Source organism: Macaca nemestrina, chromosome 7 (assembly GCF_043159975.1).
Source record: "Macaca nemestrina isolate mMacNem1 chromosome 7, mMacNem.hap1, whole genome shotgun sequence".
Taxonomy (NCBI): domain Eukaryota; kingdom Metazoa; phylum Chordata; class Mammalia; order Primates; family Cercopithecidae; genus Macaca; species Macaca nemestrina.
The window spans coordinates 138,392,869-138,416,470 of record NC_092131.1 but is presented as its reverse complement, the minus strand read 5'-3'; the positions used below and the strand labels follow the sequence as shown (position 1 = coordinate 138,416,470).

At 37.2% G+C, this 23,602-nt stretch overlaps 1 protein-coding gene and 1 long non-coding RNA gene across 12 annotated transcripts in view; one reads left to right on the top strand and one right to left on the bottom strand.

Annotated features, from left to right (window-relative positions):
• LOC105488799 (HECT and RLD domain containing E3 ubiquitin protein ligase family member 1) overlaps window positions 1–23,602 on the bottom strand; it is a 223,402-nt gene that overhangs the window by 91,864 nt on the left and 107,936 nt on the right. For 8 of the 11 annotated variants that reach the window (XM_011753240.3, XM_011753230.3, XM_011753281.3 and 5 more), the window contains exons 18-25: window positions 21,937–22,158; window positions 19,837–20,010; window positions 15,419–15,533; window positions 15,210–15,330; window positions 12,974–13,145; window positions 10,015–10,354; window positions 9,442–9,562; window positions 3,486–3,537 (exon numbers count right to left, since the gene is read on the bottom strand). In XM_011753240.3, coding sequence (XP_011751542.2) covers window positions 3,486–3,537; window positions 9,442–9,562; window positions 10,015–10,354; window positions 12,974–13,145; window positions 15,210–15,330; window positions 15,419–15,533; window positions 19,837–20,010; window positions 21,937–22,158 — 1,317 coding nt within the window. The remainder of the gene's footprint in view (window positions 1–3,485; window positions 3,538–9,441; window positions 9,563–10,014; window positions 10,355–12,973; window positions 13,146–15,209; window positions 15,331–15,418; window positions 15,534–19,836; window positions 20,011–21,936; window positions 22,159–23,602) is intronic. The other 3 variants (XM_011753270.3, XM_011753296.3, XM_011753305.3) reach the window with 1 other exon arrangement.
• LOC139364454 (uncharacterized) overlaps window positions 1–23,602 on the top strand; it is a 114,714-nt gene that overhangs the window by 16,560 nt on the left and 74,552 nt on the right. The window lies entirely within an intron of this gene.

Below are 23,602 nucleotides of genomic sequence, written 5' to 3'. Positions count from 1 at the left end.
AGGCTGAGGCAGGAGAATTGCTTGAATGGGAACCCGGGAGGAGGAGACTGCAGTAAGCCGAGATGACGCCACTGCACTCCAGCCTAGGCTACAGAGTAAGACTGTTTCAAAAAAAAAAAAAAAAGTACATTTAGCTTTGGTGCCTCTAAATAGCTGAGCACGGTGGCTGAACTAAATGCATCTGCCCACATTTCTCTGCCCCTTCCTACATATTCAATTTCTTAGACCAAGGGCTTAGACCAATTGTGAAACATTAACTCAAGTGAGGGGAGAAAAAGGCGCAATCGTGGTTCAACAGTGTGAATCTTAGTATCCCCATTGTCAAATACTGAGATTACAGGTAATCGGCCCTCTCAAGGAGGAGCCTTTGCAGGCATGGAAAGAGCAGTTGAAAATGTGTACAACCCCATTGTCATTTACACATCCATTTAACTTCAGTAAACAGGATATAATCAACATCATTCTCTCTCTCCTCTTCCTCTCATCAGACTTTTAGTAATTCAAGACCACTGAGACTAGAAACTGCAAATGCTGTTACGAGGGAAAAAATTTTACATTTTCTCCTCAAAATATTGGAAGGGGTAAACAAGCACACAGAATTCTTGGCCAGGCACGGTGGCTCATTTCTGTACTTCCAGCACTTTGGGAGGCCAAGGTGGGCGGATTGCTTGAGCCCAGTTCAAGACCAGCCTGAGCAACATGACGAAACCCCGTTTCTACAAAATAAAAAAATAAAATAAATAAATAAATAAATAAATAAAATTAGCCAGGCATAGTGGCATATGCCTGTAGTCCCTCCCAGCTACTTGAAAGGCTGAGATGGGAGGGTCACTTGAGCCCGGGGAGGTTGAGCCTGCAGTGACCTGTGATAGCACCACTGTACTCCAGCCTGGGTGACAGAGCAAGACACTGTCTCAAAAAAAAAAAAAAAGGAAAGGAAAAAAAACAGAATTCTCACTTGGCTGGACATTTTTTTGTCCTTCATGGCTCAAGTCAGAATCAGAACACTCAACAGTTTGAATGGCTCCCAAACAGTTCTCAGACTTGGCAGGTTCAACTGCCTAACTGAAGATATTATGGCTTAAGGCATCTGGTCCATATTGATAGAAAAGAAAAAAAAAAAACAGAGTCATTTATTTTACTATCATTTAAAAGCAAAACAAACAAACAAAAAAAAACCCACTGTGTCAAAGGGCAGTCACTAAATACACAGTATTTTTGTAAAATCTCTTTGAAAATATAATCTCCTAAATATGTTATATCCATGCCTAAGTAATTCACATCCAAATTAGTTTTTTCTTAGTTCAAAGATGAAGATTCTACTTTTATTCCAAAGACATTATTTTGCCACACGCTGACCTGTTTAAGAAGAGACTGAATCTCAAATTACAGTTCCATAAACATGATAGAGATTTGAGAGAAAAAAACAATTTTAACCAATGAACTATTACTTATAAATATAAACTTAAGTAATACAGTATAAACTATAAATTGGATCTCTTACGCTACTCTGTAAGTCTGGAGCCATTTTCTCTCTAGCACCAAATGATATACATTTATTAATATAACATACAACTTTTAGCAACTATATTCACCTGAGCTAAACAAAATTAGGAAAGTAAATCTGTTCCAAAAATTTAATTCTTAAGTCAACAGAACTACCAATTTTCAAAGAATTACCAAATAATAAAATGCATATTGCACATTATACTAAACACTTCATTTTTTTGGTATTACAAATACTCTGTAATTTTTTTTTTTTTAAAAGAAACTCAGCAGCTTTGGTATGCTATGGCCTCAAAAGATTTTTCAAAAAGCAAGCTCTGGCTTTATTATTCCTAATATTTCAGAGAAATCATTCTCTGTATTCTTTTTTTTGAGACAGGGTGTCACTGTTGTCACATAGGCTGGAGTGCAGTGGCATGATCACAGTACCCTGCAACTCAAATTCCTGGGCTCCTGTGATTTTCCCACCTCAGCCTCCTGAGTAGCTAGAAATACAGGTGCATGCATCAATGCCTAGCTTTTTTTTTTCTTTTTGGTAGAGACAGGGGTCTCACTATGTTGCCCAGACTAGCCTTCCAAAGTGCTGGGATTACAAGTGTGAGCCACCACACCTGGCCCATTCTTTCTATTCTAACTGTAATTAAATGATTAAATATTGCCAAATTTTAAGTAACAACATTTATTCTTTTGGGCTATATACATGAAAATGAAAAAATTATGTGTGCATTTCTTTTCATCTCTCAGTTTTTCTTCTATGGACGAGAAACCTAACATTCTGTCAAGTAAGCTATTAAAAGAAGGGTTTCATTCTGAAATACAAAAGATTTAATATCATGAAAAAAAAATTTTTCACAGGCTTTTAGAAAACTGTCACTAGTGGCAATTTTTAACACTTTACATTTTCACAACCACTTAATAAATGGTTTTAAACAAAAGTACCAGTTAGGGCAGGCATGGTGGCTCAAGCATACAATAATCCCAGCACCTTGGAAGGCCAAGGTGGGAGGACTGCTTGAGCCCAGGAGTTCGAGATCAGCCGGGGCAAACAGGGAGACCTTATCTCTACAAAAATAATAAACTAGCTGAGCACGGTGGTGCACAACTGTAGTCCCAGCTACTCTGGAGGCTGGGGAAGGATGATGATCCCTTGAGCCCAGGAGGCCAAGGCTGCAGTGAGCTATGATGGTGTCACTACACTCCAGCCTGGACAACAGAGCAAGATCCTGTCTCCAAAAACAAAAAACAAAAAAGCAGTACCAGTTAATAGAGAAAAATACTTAAGAGAATTTTTAGTTATCCTTGGATTTATATTATCTAAAACTGCTTGTTTTTCCTCAATTTGTACACATAACCATGAGTTAATTATATTATTCATTAACAAAAGACCTTAACTCTCAATGACACTCTAAGTTGTTCCTCATGAAATTTTTTTTTCAGTTTTTTATGTAAGAGATATAGTTTCTCTTCATGTAAGAGATAAAGCATCTCTTACATGCTTTATCTTAATAGGCCAAGAGGGAAAAAAATAGAAACTTTCCATTTCAAAGTGTGTATGCATGTATATGGGGTAAGAAGTTCTCCCTGTAACACCATTTAAACTATAGCAACTCTGTGAGCTAAAACATGGAAAATTATGTAAACAACCCCTTTCCACCATAATGGAATGTACTGTTTTTAGAATTCTATAGGACTTTTAAAAAGTCAAAATACAGAACAAATGAGAGAATAACTGATCACTAACTCCTAAACATTCCCAGATTTTTAAAGGGTGTGTATTTTAATGAAAATAGTCTTCCTTTTAACTCTTCTGATAAAATGATTCTGAATTTTTTTGCAATTACATTTCAAAGACAATCAGATCCAAATACATCAGATATAAAAACAGCTACTTGATTTAAGATATTTACTATGTTCTTTTTTTTTTTTTTGAGACAGGGTCTCATTAAGATGTTTACTATGTTCTTAATACTTATACTTACCTCTCTTTCTTTGAGATGCTGCCAAATCCAAATCAACATTTCGTCTGCCACTCTATTCAAAGTAAAAAGTAAATAAGTAAAATTTAGTCGTGAAAAGTATTTTAAGATTTAATAGAGTATTCGAATAGAAATTTACATAATTACAGCAATGTCTTACTTATTCATCATTCAAGTCCAACTAATAACAAAATGTCCCTAAAAACTCACTGAACATAGCTATAAGGAGGCTCAAGCACATATAACTGAAACACTAACTCAAAAAAGTCAGATTAATTAACATTGCAGAAGAGCAGTAGTTTTCGTTACCTTTTTTCCACTGGAATCTTTGTCTTTTATCTTCCAGACACAGGATGATCTTATTAACACCTTCTGGATGCCTCAAGCCTTGAAGTAGTGCCCTATTTTCCAAAATTACTATTCCTTCCTCTAGCTTCACTTTCCTTTCTTTTCAAAACTTCCACTAGCTTCTCTAGGTGTTTAGAGGAAGAAAATCTGATAGTCTCCGTACTAACAGAAAAATAACAGTCCTAAACCTTCTGGTAGTATTTGAAAAGATTTTTAAATGTCTTTTTATAAAACCTATTAAAATAGACAAATCTCAAATTCATTAAACTACAGAGTTTAATAAATCAGTGAAGGTTTACAAGAACAATGGAAGTATATTTCTGTGTGCTATGTGTGTATCTGGTTGGGGGTGGGGTGTAGACAACTGCCTACTTGGCCCATAAAACAAATCATATATGACTTAAGCTTACGCATAGACTTGACATTATGGTATTAGCAGTTTCAATTGTACTCTATCATACAATCCAAAAAGTTTGTGTCAAAGAAGTAAGGCTTGAAGTGACAAAACAAGGCCGGGAGTGGTGGCTCACACCTGTAATCCCAGCACTTTGGAAAGCCGAGGCGGGTGGATCGCTTGAGGTCAGGAGTTCGAGACCAGCCTGGCCAACAACGTGAAACCCCGTCTCCACTAAAAATACAAAAGTTAGCTGGGTGTGGTAGCACACACCTGTAATCCTAGATGCTTGGGAGGCTGAGGCAGGAGAATCACTTGAACCCGGGATGCAGAGGTTGCAGTGAGCTGAGACTGCACCACTGCACTCCAGCCTGGGTGACAGAGCAAGACTCCATTTCAAAAAAAAAAAAAAAAAGTGTCAAAACAGATTCATTTGAAAAATGTTGTAGAAAATCTTTACCTCGTCACATATATAGATACATGTACCCATGTTGCAGATAAACACACTTTTTCTTATATTCACCCACCTATGTATCAACAGAAATAAGTATTATTCTTGGACCATTTGGTGCTGGATAAAACACCAAATAGTCATCACAAAGCTCCTCAAGGCATCACTGTGTCAGGTAATAAAACATTTTCATTACATAGTACTTTTGCCAGGAGGGCTCATGGAAGAAAACAATCTCAGGCCTCAGAACCAGAAATATCTGGTTCTCTTGAACAATTGTTTTTTATCTTTTAGACACTGTGAATTATGTAACTCATTATGCTTTTCCTGCGTGGTGACCAACCTCTAGCAGAACACCACACGATATGAGCCAAGATAAGAATATCTTACCCAGGGCTTTATTTTCCTCTCTCAGCCTTTTTCAGTCCTAATTCATTCATCTAAATTATCCTTTTGTAAAGTATCTGTTTTCACATGCTAAATCAAATCCTGCGAGAAACAAGGGAGCTAGGGAATAGACTAGGAGGGTGTAGCAAGAAATGTTGGTAAAAATGACACCTGTCAAACAGTTAAACTTAGGGTTGGTATATTCTCTGCTAAAACAGAGAAGTAGATAACACATCATATAATACATTTTATGAAAGAAGGTTAAAACAAAGATTTGACATTAAAGTGGTTAACTTAAAACATTTTTAAAAAGCATTTCATTCACAAAAAATTCAGAGTAAATGAGGTATCAAAGATATCTTAAATAACCTCATATAGTATAGAAGGGTAACATATTTCAGCTGGAAAACCCAAACTGTCCCAAGTGCTTGCTCCTCTTCATCCACCCCAGGCTCTCTGAAGTTGAAGGCTTAGCCCAGATCTCCCTTCATCTGAAATGGAATCTGCTTTCTCTCTAGTTCTTGCCTTTCCATCTTTTATGACACTGTCTTTCTAATATTCCATAAGGAAAGATAATTAAAAGTCAATCTGGTGTTTTTTGTTTGATACAGTGTCTCACTCTGTCACCCAGACTGGAGCGCAGTGGCGCGATCTCAGCTCACTATAACCTCTGCCTCCCGAGTAGGTGGGACAGGTGCTCACCACAACACCTAGCTAATTTTTTTTTTTTTTTTTTTTGTATTTTTTTGTAAAGACAAGGTTTCATCTTGTTCCCAGGCTGGTCTTGAACTGCTGGGCTCAAACTCCTGGACTCAAGCAATCCTCCCACCTCAGCCTCCCAAACTGCTGGGGTTATAGGCGTGAGCCACTGAGCCTGGCCCAGTCTTTTTAAAAAATGGACTTTTTTAGTCTTTTTAAAAATTTTCTAAAAACTAAATGAACAACCAGAAAACCTAAATGAACAATCTTGCCAATTAAATCTAAGCTTAATCCTCCTCCATTGATCTGTTGTTCCCATTTGTAATTTTCCAAATGTTTTAAATTGTATTACCAAATTTATTCTTCACAACACAGTGGAGGCAAGTACAACAGGCATTATTCTCCATCTCAAAGATAAAGAAACTGGAGCTCAGGAAGGTTAAATGTCTTGTACAGGTCAAAGTCCATAGTGAGTTTTTAACCCTATTCTAAGTCACATTTCATTGCTCATTTCCCAAAAGTATGCCACTTTAATTTTACCCATCCTCCTTTTTATATTTTCATTTCAACTGAAATGAGTTATCAATCATTTACAATATGTAAAGCACTGTGTAGGAGATATCAGGGGCATTTAGGAAAAATAAAAACCAAAAAATCCTAGTTTTTCAGTGGGTTTACTGGGAAGACATACTAATAATACATAAATGAATCTACCATAAGACAAACAGTTAATTATTAGAGATCCTAACAAGTTGTTATGGGACAACTGGGAGAGTAAGGGAGCTGGGAAAGCTTTCTGGAAGAGGTAACATTTTAGACAGTCCTTCAGGGAAAGACAGGACATCAGCAAGGAAGGCTAGGAGAATTTTTAAGGCAAATAGTGCTTTAGCAAAGCCTCAAGAGGTATTTTTGGGGTCTGGAAGATGAACTACGATGGCAAAAATGGAGAAGAATACTGGTTCCAAAAGCAGACAGGTGACACTTCCCAGAATCTTTGATTTCCGAGTAGGCAGTGCAGTCACTCCTACATTTGATCGGTCTGTAATTTGGACTGCGTGGACTAGCCGGTTCTCTGCAGTAAGACAAGATGTTTGAGTAGGAAAGTAGCACAACCAGCAGGTAGGTGTTTTGTTGTTGTGTGTGTTTTCAAGAGTTCTAATTTGGAGAGAAGTATCTAAGGAGCAAAACTGGAAAAAGGGGGACCAAATTGAAAATACCTGCTCCATAAAAAGGTAATAGGGTGCTTTAATTAAAGAATGGAAAAAACCAAATACATGTGGAAATTTTGCCAAAATAGATTAGACAGTTATTTATAAATTAAAAAAAAAAAAAAATTCCTGACTACCTACCATGGGCTAGGCACTATTATAGGTGCTTGGGATACAGAAGTAAATAAAACAGCAAAAAAATCCTGTCCTTAAAGAACTTTTATTGTAATGTAGACTAAGACAAACTGATCAATGAATAACTACATTATACATTAAGTGATCGATGCCCCAGAAAAAAAAAAAAAAAAAAAAAAAAACAGAGCAAGGCAAGGGGGACAGGGAGTGACTATTTGGAAAAGAAGGAAAACTGCCATTTTAAATAGGGTGGTCAGCATAGGCTTCACAAAAAAAGTAACATCAGAAGGAAGACTTGAAGAAAGAGAGGGAGTTAGCCATGCAGGCAATACCATTCCAGTCCTAAGAAACAGCCAGTTAAGGCCCTAAAGGGAACTTGTGTTGTAGATTCATGGAATAGCTAAGAGTCCAGTGTGGCAGAAGGAGAATCATTGAGGAGAATAACAGAAGAGATCAGAGAGGTAGTGGGACCAGACCATGTAGAGCCTTACAGACCCCTGAAAGGACTTAGGCTTCTAGCCTGAGAAAAGGGAAGTCATTGCAGGACTTTGAGCAGAGAAATGACATGATCTATGTTTTAAAATTATCACAGGGTTGGGAACTGGGTGCAGTGGCTCACACCTGTAATCCCAACACTTTGGGAGGCTGAAGCAGGAGGATCACTTGAGGCCAGGAGTTTAAGACCAGCCTGGGCAATAGAGTAAGACATAGAAATTCAAAAAATTAGCCAGACATGGTGGCACATGCCTGTAATTTCAGCTACTCAGGAGGCTGAGGCAGGAGGATTGCTTAAGCTCAGGAGTTCGAGGCTGCAGTGAGCCATGATCGCACCACTGTACTCCAGCCTGAGTGACAGGGTAAGATCCTGTCTCAAAAAAAAGGTAAATTATCACAGAGTTAGGAGACTAGATAATGAGTCAGACTGATCAGATTTTAAAAATTAATTGACAGAAAAATAAATGAACACAGAGGAATCTCACTAGACTATAAGACTGGGAGTGTGAAGTGGAAGCACAGGGATATTAATGCAGATGAAGGAGAAAAGGAGGAAGTATAAACAAAATGTCATGATACAATGAAACATAAAGACACTGTTCAACTTTCCTTAGATGAGGAATCCTTCATGGAAGCTTTTTTTAAACAGTAACTTATTCTTTATGTAGCACTTCATACTTTTTCAAAAATATTTTCATATCCCTTATCTCAGTTCACAAAATAGAGGAATTTCAGAATTAAACATGGAGCTCATAGATAAGTCCATCTCAAATGCTAGCATTTCTCTATGAGCTGTCACATGATATGACCAAGATCCCACAGCTCTTTAACAGTAGAATCGGGACCAGAAGCCAAGTCTGACACATCACCATATACACAACAGACACTACCATCTTTGTATTACACAATAGGACACTAAAGCCCAGGGAGGTCATAGCACATATAGAATCACACATAAGGCAGAGGAACAGCCAAATTGAAAACCTAGCTATCAATTAACTCCAAGTCCAAAGTTGCTCAAGTAGAAGCAATTTTCTAAATAGTTTTTGCTTTATATTTTACCAGTGACACTGTAGCATACCTTTACCTTACTTCCTTTTTATATAAATTAGCATCTTATTTATCTTTACCCTAAATGCCTACAGTCCAAGTTCTGAGGCGTTTTTGATAGTTAACAGAGCTGTTAAAAGATTATAAGTAGAGGAGGTATAAACAGATTTGTACTTTAAATATACTAGTCTAGTGAAGTGTGGAAGGTGGGCACAAGGCAAGAGGTGAGGCAACCAGTTTGAAGGCTTCTGCACACGTCCACTCAAATGAGAAAGTTTAAAACAGAGCAGTGGAAGAAGGAAAGGGAGAGGAGAGGACATTGGAGACACACTAATGGTAAAATTTTTAAGACTTAACTGGATTGGGAAGGGGTGAAAGATAAAGGGATCAGGAGATAAGAAAAAGAAGAGTCAAGGATGATCCCAAGTTTCTTGCTTGGATAGTTAATGTACCATCGACTAAAATAGGGAATAGAAGAGAAACAGGTTTGGAGAGAGTTCACTTGTAGATAGGTTACCGTTAAGATTGGGGTAACCTGACTCATTTGGGTGGAATGTCCATCAAAGAGTCAGATATATGAATTTAGAGTTTAGAAAGAAGTCAGAGCAAGAGATTGAAACCATTAACACCTATGTGGTAAACATCTATGCAATATAGTTATTTCTCTTAAAGTTCTTTTTGAAAAAAGTTTTTATATGTCTAAAACAAACATATTACTTACTCTAACCAAAGCCTTACATATCTATACCTTGAAAACAAAAATCTTTCTTTACTGAATCTGGGTATACCTACCAGTGTGTAACCCTCTTCATCTGATTCAGGCTGAGACAAATCAGACTCACTCCTCGATTTCATCAGTCTATAATTTGGACTTGCATGGACTAGCCGGCTCTCTGCAGTAAGACTTTCACTCCTGTCTCACATGTACAAAAAAAAAAGTTTTTTGATATAGGACTGTTAGTGAACATAAAATTGAATGGAACTGGAGCACAGAGATAATATATACACAGTGAGGAGTAATGTCAGTTGATAGGAAATTCTGACTCTTATCTAAGCACAAAGCCCTTCTCAAAATAATTTGCATGTCACTAAACTACAGAGAGATGCAAGTAACTTCACATGCTTTTTCACTGCTGTTGTTTATATGTATGAAAAACTGTGCCTCATTTAATCAGAAATTTACAGTTCATGCTGAATCAGTATCAGTATTTACATTACTTTAAATTCATCCTACTCAATTTGCATTTCTTCTTTCATGTCTATATTAACATCAGAACACTGTAACTATGGAAACAAACCATTTCAGTGCATTAAGTAACACAGGGATGTGAGTAGGTCATGTTTTCAGTGTCTAGTCAGTCCCACCTGGTCATAAGTCCACCCCCTTCAGAGGCACTTGTTGAAGGTTGCTGCAACTGTCCTTCTTCTCTTCGCTTCTGAAGCTCATCTATCACAGGACTTACTCCTAATATTAACAGGGCACACCGATGGATCACAGAGTTGCACGCAGCAGTGTACACATCCTGACCCTCAGGAAGGTCTGTGCTGACCCTTCGCTCTTGCTGAGACTGAGGAGGTGGATCATCAGCTCGAGCCCCAGACCCTGCCCCACTGTTCATTCTATCTCGGTCTCGGCTACGAGCTACTTCACGGGCTGAGAGGAAACACTGAAAGATTTCTGTAACATGCAACACAAAAACAAGGTCTTAACACATGGGGAGAGAAGAGCAAAGAAAATAACAATAAAAATAGTCAAAAAGTTTGGACCAAAAACTTACTGAAAGAGGGAAAAATTATTTTTTAGACATGATATACAACATAGTTAACTTAGTTAAAATTACATTTAAAATACATTAAAATACTGTATTTTCATTAAAAATTACATTAGGAAATACTAATCTGCCTTTATAGAATTTAAATGTGATCATATTTCAAATGTTATTAACGAATTAGATCGGTTATTGTCAACGTATGGTCCCAGACCAGCAGCACCCACATCATCTGGGCACTTGTTAGAAATGCATATTATCAGGCCCACCCCAGACCTTCTGAATCAGAACCTCTAGGAGCGGGGGCTCAGCAATCTGTGTTTTAAAGGCCCTTCAGCTGATTTTGAAGCCCACAAAAGCCTGTGAAGCACAAGGTTAGATAAAAATAACTGCTTATTTCTAAAACGTTCACAAGCTTGGTATGAAAAATTTGACGTTTCAAAAAAAAAAAAAGAGAGACAAAATTTAAGTTATATTAGTTACAACAAAAGTTCCCTTTCCCTTTCCAAAGTCCATATAATCCCTAACATCTACACTTTGCTGTATCTTAAACACATTAAATAAGCACTGTCACTAAAGGTCTTTGCTGAAACAGAATTTAGTTTTAATATATGGGGCAAGATTGCCTCCAGAGTGAGATGGCATCACCAGGAATACCCATCTGACTCCAGCCTTTCCCTATTTCAAAGTGCAAAACATCAGTGGAGTTAACAAGGTTCTGATGCAGTGGTAGATATTTCACATTAGAAATTTTTTGCACAAATTTGGAGTGAAGACAGTATTCTTCTTCTTTTTTTCTTTTTTTTTTTTGGAGATGGAGTCTCACTCTGTTGCCCAGGCTGGAGTGCGGTGGCATGATCTCGGCTCACTGCAACCTCCGCCCCCAGGTTCAGTTCAAGCGATTCTCCTGCCTCAGCATCCTGAGTAGCTGGTATTACAGACGCGCGCCACCAGGTCAGGCTAATTTTTTGTATCTTTAGTAGAGACGGGGTTTTACCATGTTGGCCAGCCTGGTCTCAAACTCCTGACCTTGTGATCCGCCTGCCTCGGCCTCCCAAAGTGCTGGGATTACAGGTGTGAGCCACTGCACCCAGCCCAAAGACAGTATTCTTAATGGGAAACCCAGGCCCAAAAAGTTGGTAAAATACTAAATTCATCAGTTAATATGGAAGTACAAACTTTAAAAATTGATCTGCATATTTTATAAAATTGTGACAATATTTTTGTTATGCTATTAAAAGTCCCTTATTTCCACAAAAAGCAAAGCAATAAGCCCTCTCAAGAGTCCAGAACTAGAAATGAATTAAAGGGTTAAGAGAATGGTCATTGGTGTTTGGGGCAGACCTGGTTCTAATTCTAGCTGCTACTAACTGTGGCCCAAGTCATACAATTTCGCATCCTTAAACCTTAGTTCATCCATCTTTAGAATGAGGTAATATTAGAACTTTAGACAGCTGTGATAATGAGCTACTCTATGTAAAGAACTTGACCAGTGCCCAGCATATACAGATGCTCTAAAAGCACAGCTAGTTTAAAAAGTATTAGTTCCCAGATGACTATCATTTTTTACTGTAATTGAGGGTTATACTTTACTACATTTTCACCTTCAGTCTGCTTCCAGGAATTTCTAAACTAAGTTTATATTCAACTGCAAAAGTTCCCTCAGCCTAGGTTTGTAAAATACAATTATTTTCCTTCCCCATCTCCAACTCCCTTTACTCCATTTGGACCTTTTTCCTTTTGTTTAAATCATGTTTAGTCTTGTTTCAAGCCCCCTCGAAAATCATTTTTAGAAGTATGCAGAACATAAATAAGTTGATAATAAAGTAAGTGCCAAGTTAATTCACAGATACAGACAATCTCAAAACCAAATGCATTGCTGACCATAATGTTTTAGGGTACAGATTGATTGCACACTTTAACTTGAAATAGCCAAATCACTCAAAAGATACTAATAAATGTTTTAAAAGCTTTGACACTTCTCTTTAAACATATAAATAATTACCTTTAAAAACTATCTGTAGCCATAAAGGTATGAAAAGTTTTATTCACCCAGTCAATAGCAGTCTCATGTATATTCCTGCTCCCTATCGAAAGAGCAGTGTAGTCAGTGGGTGAAATTTTTAATTTTAAAAGTTCCACACATGGAAAACAATATGGCTCTCCCAATAGGCATAGAAAGGGGCTCTCTTCCTCACCGCTCAGAGGTCTTCGAGGCTGATGGACAACTTGTTGCCTCAGAGGACATATTTTGAATGGCCCTATCCGATGACTCATGGGTTTCATTTTACGCATGAGGCTCAGTGAAGCAGGTACTGACATTCCTGCTTCCAGAACTTCTCAGCCCTAAATACATAATCCAAAAGCATCAGAATAGTACTAGCACAGTTGTAGGAGCCCCTGAAATGTCAGCTAATACAAATTGAGATCACCAGCAGAATATAAAGTCCTTTTAGAAAAACTATGGAGAAAGTTTGCCTTTCTCTTTCAAGTTAGTTCCCCTATCAAAAAGCATGCCACCGTTTGTATCTAGAAAGTAAGAAGGGTATACTCACTGCCAGCTGTCATCACTTCATGTTCCCGTTCCTCCTCTTCATCCTCTGGCTCCGGATGCCCCTCTTCCCGGTCTCTCTCAGCCTGTTCTTCCATTTCAGCTTCTTCATCAATAGTTCGAGTAAATGAATGCTCCTGAGGATCAACATCTGCAGAGTCCTGGTTTTCTGATATCTTAAAGAAATTATCAGAAACTACACTAACTACATTTTTTCCAAAATCTTTTTAAAACTTTAAAAAACCTTAAATTTTTTATCATGGAAAACATTGATATCAGTAATAACAACAAACTTTACTACAAAAACCCAAAAGATACACTCTTAAAGATTAGAAATAATGTATGTACACAAAATATATACGGACACATATACGCTCCTCCTTCCTCATTATTTTGATTAAAATGTCATGCTGTAAATTTATTCATATCTATATTGCTATTCAGCTATAAATTCCTACAGAGCTGCAACTTAGTAAGTTGTGATGAACACAATACCAAGCATAAAAGGTAATTAAAGCACAGAATTTCCATTCCATTCTCTTCAAGTTGTTTATGTTACTATTACTCTGCATACATGTTTAATAACTCTAAATTTAAAACAGTATCAGTTTTCTTTTCTTTTTTTCTTTAACTTTGCCCCTGAACAAACCAAAAATTAGAAATCTGCTAAGGACAATGTCGATTTTATTTCCCACAGTGGTTACTACCTAGCAGTCATCTAGATAAAGGAAAGAATCCTTAAAACAGATACTCAGTCATAAATATCATTCAATATAAAGCACAAATGAAAAACTTTAATTATATCCTCAGATCCATCATAAAAGTTACCTGTGACTCATGACCATTAAATAACAAGAATTTTACAGAGATGGGGAAACTGAGTAGTCAGACTCACATAGTACGTCATTTATCCCCATATACAAGTTTCAAATCTGAGCCTCAACAAAATGGCAAATTAATACATTTCATGGACTTTCAAGGTCACCAACAAACAGATCCACAAATATTAAGTCAGTACATGCCAAAAGTCTACAAATGGAGAGACAGAGCTTGGTTTTTTAAATCTAAGGACTAAATAATGGAGTGCAAAGCATCTGATTAGTTAAGTTTCAAAGTAAGCACTACGAAGATGTTTTATTATCCAGGCTTGCATTTATAATTTTATGATCATGTTATCAAGATTACCAAGCACTTCAGAAATTATCTCCTTTTTGCTGCAAGAATTACTTCTGGACTGTTCTTAATAAGTAGTTTCGGCCGGGTGAGGTGGCTCACGCCTATAATCCTAGCACTTTGGGAGGCCGAGGCAGGAGGATCACTTGAGGTGCTCAAACTCCTCACTTAAGGAGTTCAAAACCAGACTGGTGAACACGGTGAAACCCCGTGTCTACTAAAAATACAAAAAATTAGCAGGGCGTGGTGGTGTATGCCTGTAATCCCAGCTACTCGGGAGGCTGAGGCAGGAGAATCACTTGAACCCGGGTGGTGGAGGTTGCAGTGAGCCAAGATCGTGCCACTGCACTCCAGTCTGGGCGACAGAGCGAGACTCTGTCTCAAAAATAAAATAAAAAAATAAGTAGTTTCAATCTTCATTTCCAATGGTAGACAACTCTAATCATCATCAGGCCTACTTTCCTTATATCCAGCTAACAATGATTCCCCATTTGATTGTTACCCTTTGGTCCTAGTTGTGTCCTCCGGAACAAGAAACACATTTATTTCTTTTCTTACAGAGAAGCTCTTTAAGTATTTTTAAGGCAGCTATTATGTCACACACACACACACACACAATCCCCTCCTTGGTTTTCACTTCTCTAAGCTAAACATTTTTGATACTTTCTAGTACTTATATGACATAATTTTTGGACTTTATCAATCCAAGGTATTTCTTAATGTCCCTCATAAATTATGGCACCCCAAATTAAACAGGGTAATTCAAATGTGGCCTGATCAGCACAAAGAGAGGAATAATAATTCCTATGATGTGAATCATTCAATTTGTTATTAATATTTATGTAGCCAACTAAACTTTCTTAGAATCCGGATCGCACTTGGTAAATGTGAGGTTAAGTAAATCTCAAATCCTTTCCTTTTTTTTTTTTCTACTAGAAAAAGAACTACTTAACATGTATTGAACATATGCAACGACCAAGGCACATTTTTTTCTCACATAAACCAATTTAGAGCTAGCTCTCACAGCTTGCAGAAAAACATAGAAATTAATTGATTTCAAACTTTACCCATCTGTCCCGTGATGATGACCTGGTTTGAATAAGTTCAAGGTTCTTGCAAGCAAGTAAACGACTTCGAACTTTGTATACACAACGGTACACTTCTGATAAGTGTTTACCAGGTTGATATCTAAATGAAGAACCAAAATAGAAAAGTTACCTAATTTCTAACATCATGAGAGCAAATATTTGTCTGAGGATAGTTTTAAGTTACTTGCCGGCTTTCTCCACATGCTTGACTAAGTAAGTTTGTGTGTTTCAGAAGAGCTGCAAGAACAAATCTAGACACAGTGTCCAAGAGTGACTCATTACTTAAAGTTGCACTGTCCCAATCTGAAAATAAAAATGATGCATTGACATTTAAAAGGGCTCAGAAAACAGTTCAGAGGTAATTTTTATAGCTTTAGTCATCCAACACCTGAATTTTATCATCTTTCTAAACAGTTACTTAACAAATGCACCTCATTAGATCCCACTTACTGTTCCAAGTGCTGCGGATATAGCAGTGAACAAAACTAAATCCCTGATCTAACAGAGCCTATATTCTTAGGAGGAGGGGGGCGGGAGAGAATATTAAAAAGAAAACATTAATATGACAGTAAGTGCTATGAGGAAAAATAAAGCAGGGTAAGGAGAACAGGCACTACTGTATATGTGGGATTACTATTTTATATAGGGTGGTTTGGGAAAGTTTCTGATAAGGTTACATTCGAGCAGAGATCTAAATGAAGTGGGGGAAGAAGCCATGTGAAACTGGGTCCCCTCAGAAAAACCTAGTGCAGAGGATCTGGGATGGGTTCAAGGAGGCCAGTGTGGCTGGGGCAAACCGTGCATGCACGGAATGGGTAGAAGACATCAGAGAGCTGGCTGAGGACCAGATCCCAATGGCCTTGCAGGCCAGTACAAGTCCTCCAGGTTTTACTCTGAGAAAAATGAGAAGCAGCATTAGAAGGCTTTGAACAGAGATACGACATGATCTGACTTGTATTTCTGACAGCTCGCTCTGCTGAGTGGAGAACTGACTTATAGGAACAGCAACAGCAGAAGTAATTATTGCAGCAATACAAGGGAGAAATGATAATGGCTCAGAAAAAGGTAACAGCAGCGAAAGTAATGACAAGTGGCTGGAGAGTCCACATGTATTTTGAAGGTAGAATCGACAGGATTTGTTGATAGATCAGATGTGTGATGTGAGAATATGAGAGAAGTCAAAGGTGATACTAAATATATTTAAAATGTAGTTGGCATTTACTGAGAAAGGAAGACCACAGGAGCAGTTTTGAGGGTAAGAAGCTGGAATCAGGAGTCTAGTTTTGAATACTTCCCATTAGACATTCTAGAGGAGATAGCGAGTAAACTAATCGCATATACACATATCTGGTATTTGAAGCCATAAAAGTATATACTGTGAATACAAGTACATTTAAGTGGGTGAGAAATGAAACAACATTTCTTCAAATAGAAACAAAGACATGTAGTTGAAAACCCAAACAACATTAGATGATGAGGACTAGTCAGGCACTTTTTCTTCCCATTCTTTTTTTTTTTTTTTTTTCCTTAAAGAGACAGTCTCACTCTGTGGTCCAGGCTGGAGTGCAGTGGTGACTGTATGGCTCACTACAGTCTCAAAACCCTGGGCTCAAGCGATCCTCCCGCCTTAGCCTCCTAAGTAGCTGGAGCTACAGGTGTGAGCTACCACACTTGGCCTCTTCCCATTCTTTAATTCTATGTTGGCACACTAGTATTGTACTTTAACAATGTACATTTAACAACGTAGTACATTTCAAATGGGGGTGGGAGAGTTATTGTCCACTCTGCTCCCAGAGGGACTGCTAGTCTCTGTTCATTTGACAGATTTGCTAAATGTCTGGGCTACTTATAAACAAAACAAAACCAACCTCAAATTAATTTTGGTTCCTAAGTCCTTCTTAAAACTCTCATCTCCAGAGATAAAAATGTTATATGTTGGTTTTCATTTCAGTATGCCTAAGTCAGAAATTTAAGTTCAGACTTATCCTGCTTTATGGGTAAAAAAAAATTGACAAGGACAAATATGCCAGATTTTAAGAAAATCTTACAGCCCACAGAGAATCTTAGAATGACAGTCTGTATTACGTACTAATTTTTTCCTCATCAGGCTCTTAAGAAATCATCTGTTCCATGGAATTGCTTGCTATTCTGAGAACTGCTATGACTAAAAAATCCAACAAGACTCCATTTCAAGGAACCTAATATTCAATTTTAAAAGCACACTAAAATAACACCCTTTGTTGTGTTTTAAATTTAGCAGGTATTATTCTCCTGCGCCATTTTAAAAATAATGGGTTCCTTTAAAACACCTTCATTAAAGTTATGCTCATTTCATACCAAAAAACAAAGAACGTTTCCACTAATTAGGAATAAAGTCTATGCTTGCAATGTACAAGCAATACAACAAACGGACCCATACAACAAGTTTTTATTCACCTTATATCTAGATTTTTTTTTAAGTTCTCACTTCAAGGTAATAAGTGATAACGTGGTATAGAAAACCTAACTGCATATCCCAAGAAAATGTTACAAATAAGAAATATCAGAAAATACACCTCAGAAAGTAAACTTTTTTCCTCCTCATTACTTTACTATTTCACCTCTGGTAGGAGTCACCATAACAGAATGAATGAATAAATGATTAAGAAACAAAACGGGTCCAGGTGCTGTGGCTCACACTTGTAATCCCAGCACTTTGGGAGGCCGAGGCGGGTGGATCACCTGAGGTCAGGAGTTCGAGACCAGCCAAGGCCAACATGGTGTAAACCCCATCTCTACTAAAAATACAAAAATTAGCTGGGTGTGGTGGTGCACACCTGTAATCCCAGCTACTTGGGAGGCTGAGGCAGGAGAATCGCTTGAACTGGGAAGGCAGAGGCTGCAGTGAGCTGGGATCACGCCACTGCACTCCAGCCTGGGTGACAAAAGCGAGACTCTGTCTCAAAAAAAAAAAAAGAAACAAAATGGATGAGATTAAACATTCAAAGGTGTCATCTTACTGGTAGATCTGAATAATACATATCTCATTTCATTTTCTTTATAAAAAATAAAGGCCAATAAAAAGTAAAAATGTATTTATTTTTGCCATTTTTATCACACAAGAAAGAAAATCCAAAAAAAAGGGACAAAACTAATGACAGGATAAGAGAATGACACAGAGAAAGAAAACTAGAGACAGGCGATTCTGAACAATTCTGATCATTATTTAAAAAAAAAAAAAAAAGGAGCTAAAACAAATCAGGTACATTCTTTGAAAATATGTACATAAAATTAATTTTCTTTGTTGTTGTTGTTTTTTGATACAGAGTCTCACTCTGTCACTCAGGTTGGAATGCAGTGGTACAATCTCGACTCACTGCAACCTCCACCTCCTGGGTTCAAGTGACTGTTGTGCTTTAGCCTCCCGAATAGCTGGGATTACAGGCACACGCCACTACGACCGGCTAATTTTTTTCTATTTTTAGTAGAGACAGGGTTTCGCCATGTTGGCCAGGCTGATCTCGAATTCCTGGCCTCAAGTGATACCTCCCACCTCAGCCTCCCAAAGTGCTGAGATTACAGGCGTGAGCCACTGTGCCCAGCCTATAAAATTAATTTTCTTAATCAAATAATATTAGAAACTGAAATACCACCACAAACTTGCATAGTACTTTACCATGGTACTTAATAGTATATGTTATCTCAAACTGGTATCTTCACCAGCACTCTAGAGTAGGCAAAATGTTTTATAGATGAAGAAATACTGACCACACCTAGAGCTAAGACTTCTAAGTACACATCCTTTCAGTTATTAAACCAAGGCTTGCAAAGGGAAGATAATCGTTAAACAGACTCTTAATCGTTAACAGATCCATTTACATAGCATGGAATACAACAGTCCTCCCTTATCCATGGTCTTGCTTTTCATGGTTTCAGTTACTTGCGGTCAACTGTGGTCCAAAAATATTAAATGGAAAATTCCAGAAATAAACAATTCTTAACTTTTAAATTGCATGCCCTTTTAAGTAGTATGATGAAATCTCACCAAGTCACTTAGTAACCCTCTTGGTTATACAATCTACTGCCGCAGTATCACAGTGCTTGTGTTCAAGTAACCCTTATTTTACTTAATACTGGCCCCAAAATGCAAGAGTAGTAATTCAGTTAGCATATTATTGTAATTGTCCTATTTTATTATTGTTGTTGTTAATGTCTTACTATGCTTAATTTACAAATTAAACTTTATCATGGGCAAGTATGTACACACAGGAAAATAAGTAATGTATATAGAGTACGGTACTACCTGTGGCTCCAGGCAACCTACTGGGAGTCTTGGAACATGTCACCCGCAGATATACGGAGACTACTATACTTTAGTAAAATGATTACCTACAAATGTATTATATAAATCTCAATTTTCACACAGTATGTTTAAGTGGAATACATGTATATAAAAAAACAGTTGCACTATTTTCCACAAAGGGAAAAACAAATTGTTTAAAAGTGTTATTCATAAAATACCTTTTCCTACGCGATCCCTATGAGTTTCACTTACATATCTTGCAAATATATTTGTGAGCACTATGAGCTAACTACAAATTTACTCCCTTTAGCTTATTTATCTTACCTTTACTAACAGCATAGTCCTGCATGCTGATCCAAAGGCTTCGGGCAGGCTCTTTAGAACAACCCAATGCCAAGTCTACATAGACAGCAATTTCAGGCCGCAATTTATAATCAAAAGGCTTCTGTTCTTCATTTCCAGAAAGTGCTACTTCTAACAGGCAACTCATACATTTATCTAAAAAAAATACTCACGTTACCAATTTTAACATCATAAATTTTGGTGCTACAAATAAAATCTTACCACATTTATTTAATGATTATGAAATGACAAACTTCAAACCATTTTAAGTAAACGTTACCAAGGTAAAGTCCTTTAATGTTTTACAGTTGGAGGTGGTAACAACCCTCTTACATTCTCCAGAAGGATGTGACACTCCACCAACTGTGACACTCCAAAAAAAACTCTGGCATTTTGCAGTCAAATGTTTTACCTCTGAGCTATACCCCCAAGCTCTGGCATTTTGGCAAGCAGAGGCCAAAGAAACTAAATGTCCTACACATGCAACAGTCTTGTGTAACAAAAAACCACCTTGTTCAAAACGGAATGATACCCTCTTTGAGAAACGAGGAAACACTGAAAAAGAGACTAGACCATTTTTTTATAGACTTAAGTAAAAATAATCAGTTAAAAATGATCCATGTAAAAGATACCATGAACAATTTCTCAACTGATATTTGTACAGGTGGTTCCTAACTTTCCAGTGGGACATTTGACATTCAGAATTCATTTCACATTTAAAAAACAAAGAAAACCATGTTCTAAGTGATGATGAGGTTCTTGGGCTAGTATCAAAAATCAATTTAACCCATAATATAACTAAATTACTGTATTGTTATAATTTTACAAGGGATAATACCTTTTTCTAATACATACAAATAAACAAAATTTTAATAGTTTCATGATTTTATAATTTAAAAAGTGAAAATAACATTAAACAGAAATTGATTTTATTCATATTAAAGGCCAGTTTAATTGAGTAAATATAGAAGAAATATGAGGAGGGTAGAGATAGAGATACTTTTGTTCTCAGGAGGTCCTTTAGGACTGTCACAAGGTTAAACACTGACAGCAGTGGAACTATCTTTGTCATGTTAAATACCCCCTTGAAAAACCATGATTTTACTGTCTTTAACAAAATGTTTCATAAACACCAGTCCAGCATCATCAGCCATGGCCAAAATCACTTTCTGGTTCATAAATGAAATGATGAATGTACACTCATATTTGGAAACGGAGGAAAATCCTCAACTGCTTCCCTCACTCCCTCTCTCCAACCCTCCAAATCCCAAAGCATACTCTTTCTTTTTGTTTTTTCTTTTCTTTTCAGCTCTCCTTCTTTTCTCCTTTCCTCTCAATCTCTCTTAGACTTTCCTTCATGGACATATTGAGTCTCTTTCTCTTATCAGAGAAATAATAAATTTTAGAACTAATAATATCATGTAGCCTGTCTAATCCGAATCATTATTTTATAGAACCAAAATGAGAAGCCTAGAGAGATTAAAGGACCAATTCTAGATAAAACAACTGGATTACCTGGGGTACCAGGTAAGTCTTCATGTTCAGTCTAAGAACTAGTCTGCCAGCAATATATACAAATGGAAGATGATGCAGAAGGGAAATCTTAAAGGCACTTTAAGTGGCGAAGAAAAAATTAGGACATAATATAATGTCAGCATGAAAGCAAGACAGCCTGGGAGGAAAAGAGGCTGCCACTCACATCTGAGGGGTGCTGCACTGATAAGTCATGGTTAAGTACTCTTACAGGGCTTTACATTCTGTGAAGCAGTTTCATAACCTCCAAGTCTTGGAAGATAAGTGATGAAGCATTGAGTTAGATGACTTGCTCAAAATGAGTGATAAATATGACAGAGTAGGACCAGACCTACAATTTCTATTTCCTTTGGGGGCTCTTTTCACCATACTGTGCTGCAGAATTTAACCATTTTTCTTAGGGCTCCAAGTCATAGCCCCAGATTCCCTACACTGCTCATGTTGCAATTGGTGCCTGTCAGTTCTCTATTCAGCAAACTCAGAATAGAGAAATCTTCAACTGAGGTACAAACAGGCATGTATTTTAAATGCTGCAGAGAAGCACATTACCCAATTGAGGAGTGTCCATTTCTACACCATCACTGAACAGTGGCGTTTTCATCCAATATGCAGTGTCCTGTTCCTCTGGAGACACGGGTGAGCCCTGAAGCATGCCACCAAGACATCGCCCAATAAGGAGAGCAATTGTTCTTTCTAGATCCACAAGCCATACCCAGGACTGAGCTGGCTGAGGTAATGGCAGACCAGCAGGATCAATTAGTTCTGGCCCTCCTAAAGACAAAATCATTAGTTATTGTGTCTTTATCTGGTACTTTTAAGATTCAGAATATTTCTCATGGTCACCTACTGTATTGCAGTAAGATACTGATGTAAAATACTTTATGATGAAAACACAAATTATAATACTTTCTGTATTTTTTCTCTTTACCAGACTGATTTAAAATAATATCCAGAGAAGTTATGCTATCAAACAAAATTTTCCTTGGTAAAGTTACTAATTTTAAGATAAACATTAAAACAACATATGACAACATTATTCCGATCAATTATATTCCTACTTTTCATTATCCAGACCAAAATTCACTATCTTTAGGGAGTACTCTGAGTTTTTTCCTCCAAAATCAACATACAAATTTATCCATTAAAATGACATTCAAGATTGTTTAATGCTTTTTAAGGCTTGAATTCAGAATTGTCTTAATACTAAGCTCCAGACCCATGCTTTCCTTTTTTTAGGGGGTGGGGCCAGAGTCTCGTTCTGTCACCCAGGCTGGTGTGCAGTGGCATGAACTTGGCTCACTGAAACCCCTGCCTCCCAGGTTCAAGCAATTCTCCTGTCTCAGCGTCCCAAGTAGCTGAGAGTATAGGCGTGCACCACCATACATGGCTAATTTCTTTATTTTTAGTAGAGGGGGGTTTCACCATGTTGGCCAGGCTGGTCTTGAATTCCTGACCTCAGGTGATCTGGCAGCCTCAGCCTCCCAAAGTGCTGGGAATACAGGTGTCAGCCATCACACCCGGCCCAGACCCATGCTTTCTTATTGTACATTTGTTCTTAGAAGTTCTTGACTTCACGAAATGACAGCAATAAGGAACCCATACCAATGAAATAAAAAGAGATTAACAAATCCAAAAAGTAGTTATTTGAAATGATAATGGATAAGTTATCTAAAAGGAAAATGGATAAACGATTAATAAAATTACTCAAGAAAAAAGATGGCACAAATTCAAAAAATAGGAATAAAGCAGATATAACCACAGATATACTAGAGATTTTTTAAAACCATGAATATTATAAACAACTTTATGCCAATAAATTTGAAACCAACAAAATAACATTCCTAGAAAAATATACATTTCCAAAATGGACTGGAGAAGAAACATAAGATGGAAGGGAACATTAACCACTAAAGAATGAAAATTGTCAGAGTCTGTCTACAAACAAAACACCAGGGCCAGATAGTTTCATAGATAAATTCTTCTAAACCTTCAGGAAGAGATAACCCCTACCTTACACAAATTATTTCAGTGAACAGGAATAAAAGGAAGTTCCACGTTCATGGTATGAGATTAGTGTAATTTTGATAGTAAACACTAGGAAAGGATAGCATGAAAAAATGAAATTATAGAAAAATATCAGTTATAAACACAGATGAAAAAAATAAAATAAAATGACACCTTACTCACCTGATAGAAATAGACCGAATCTTAGCAA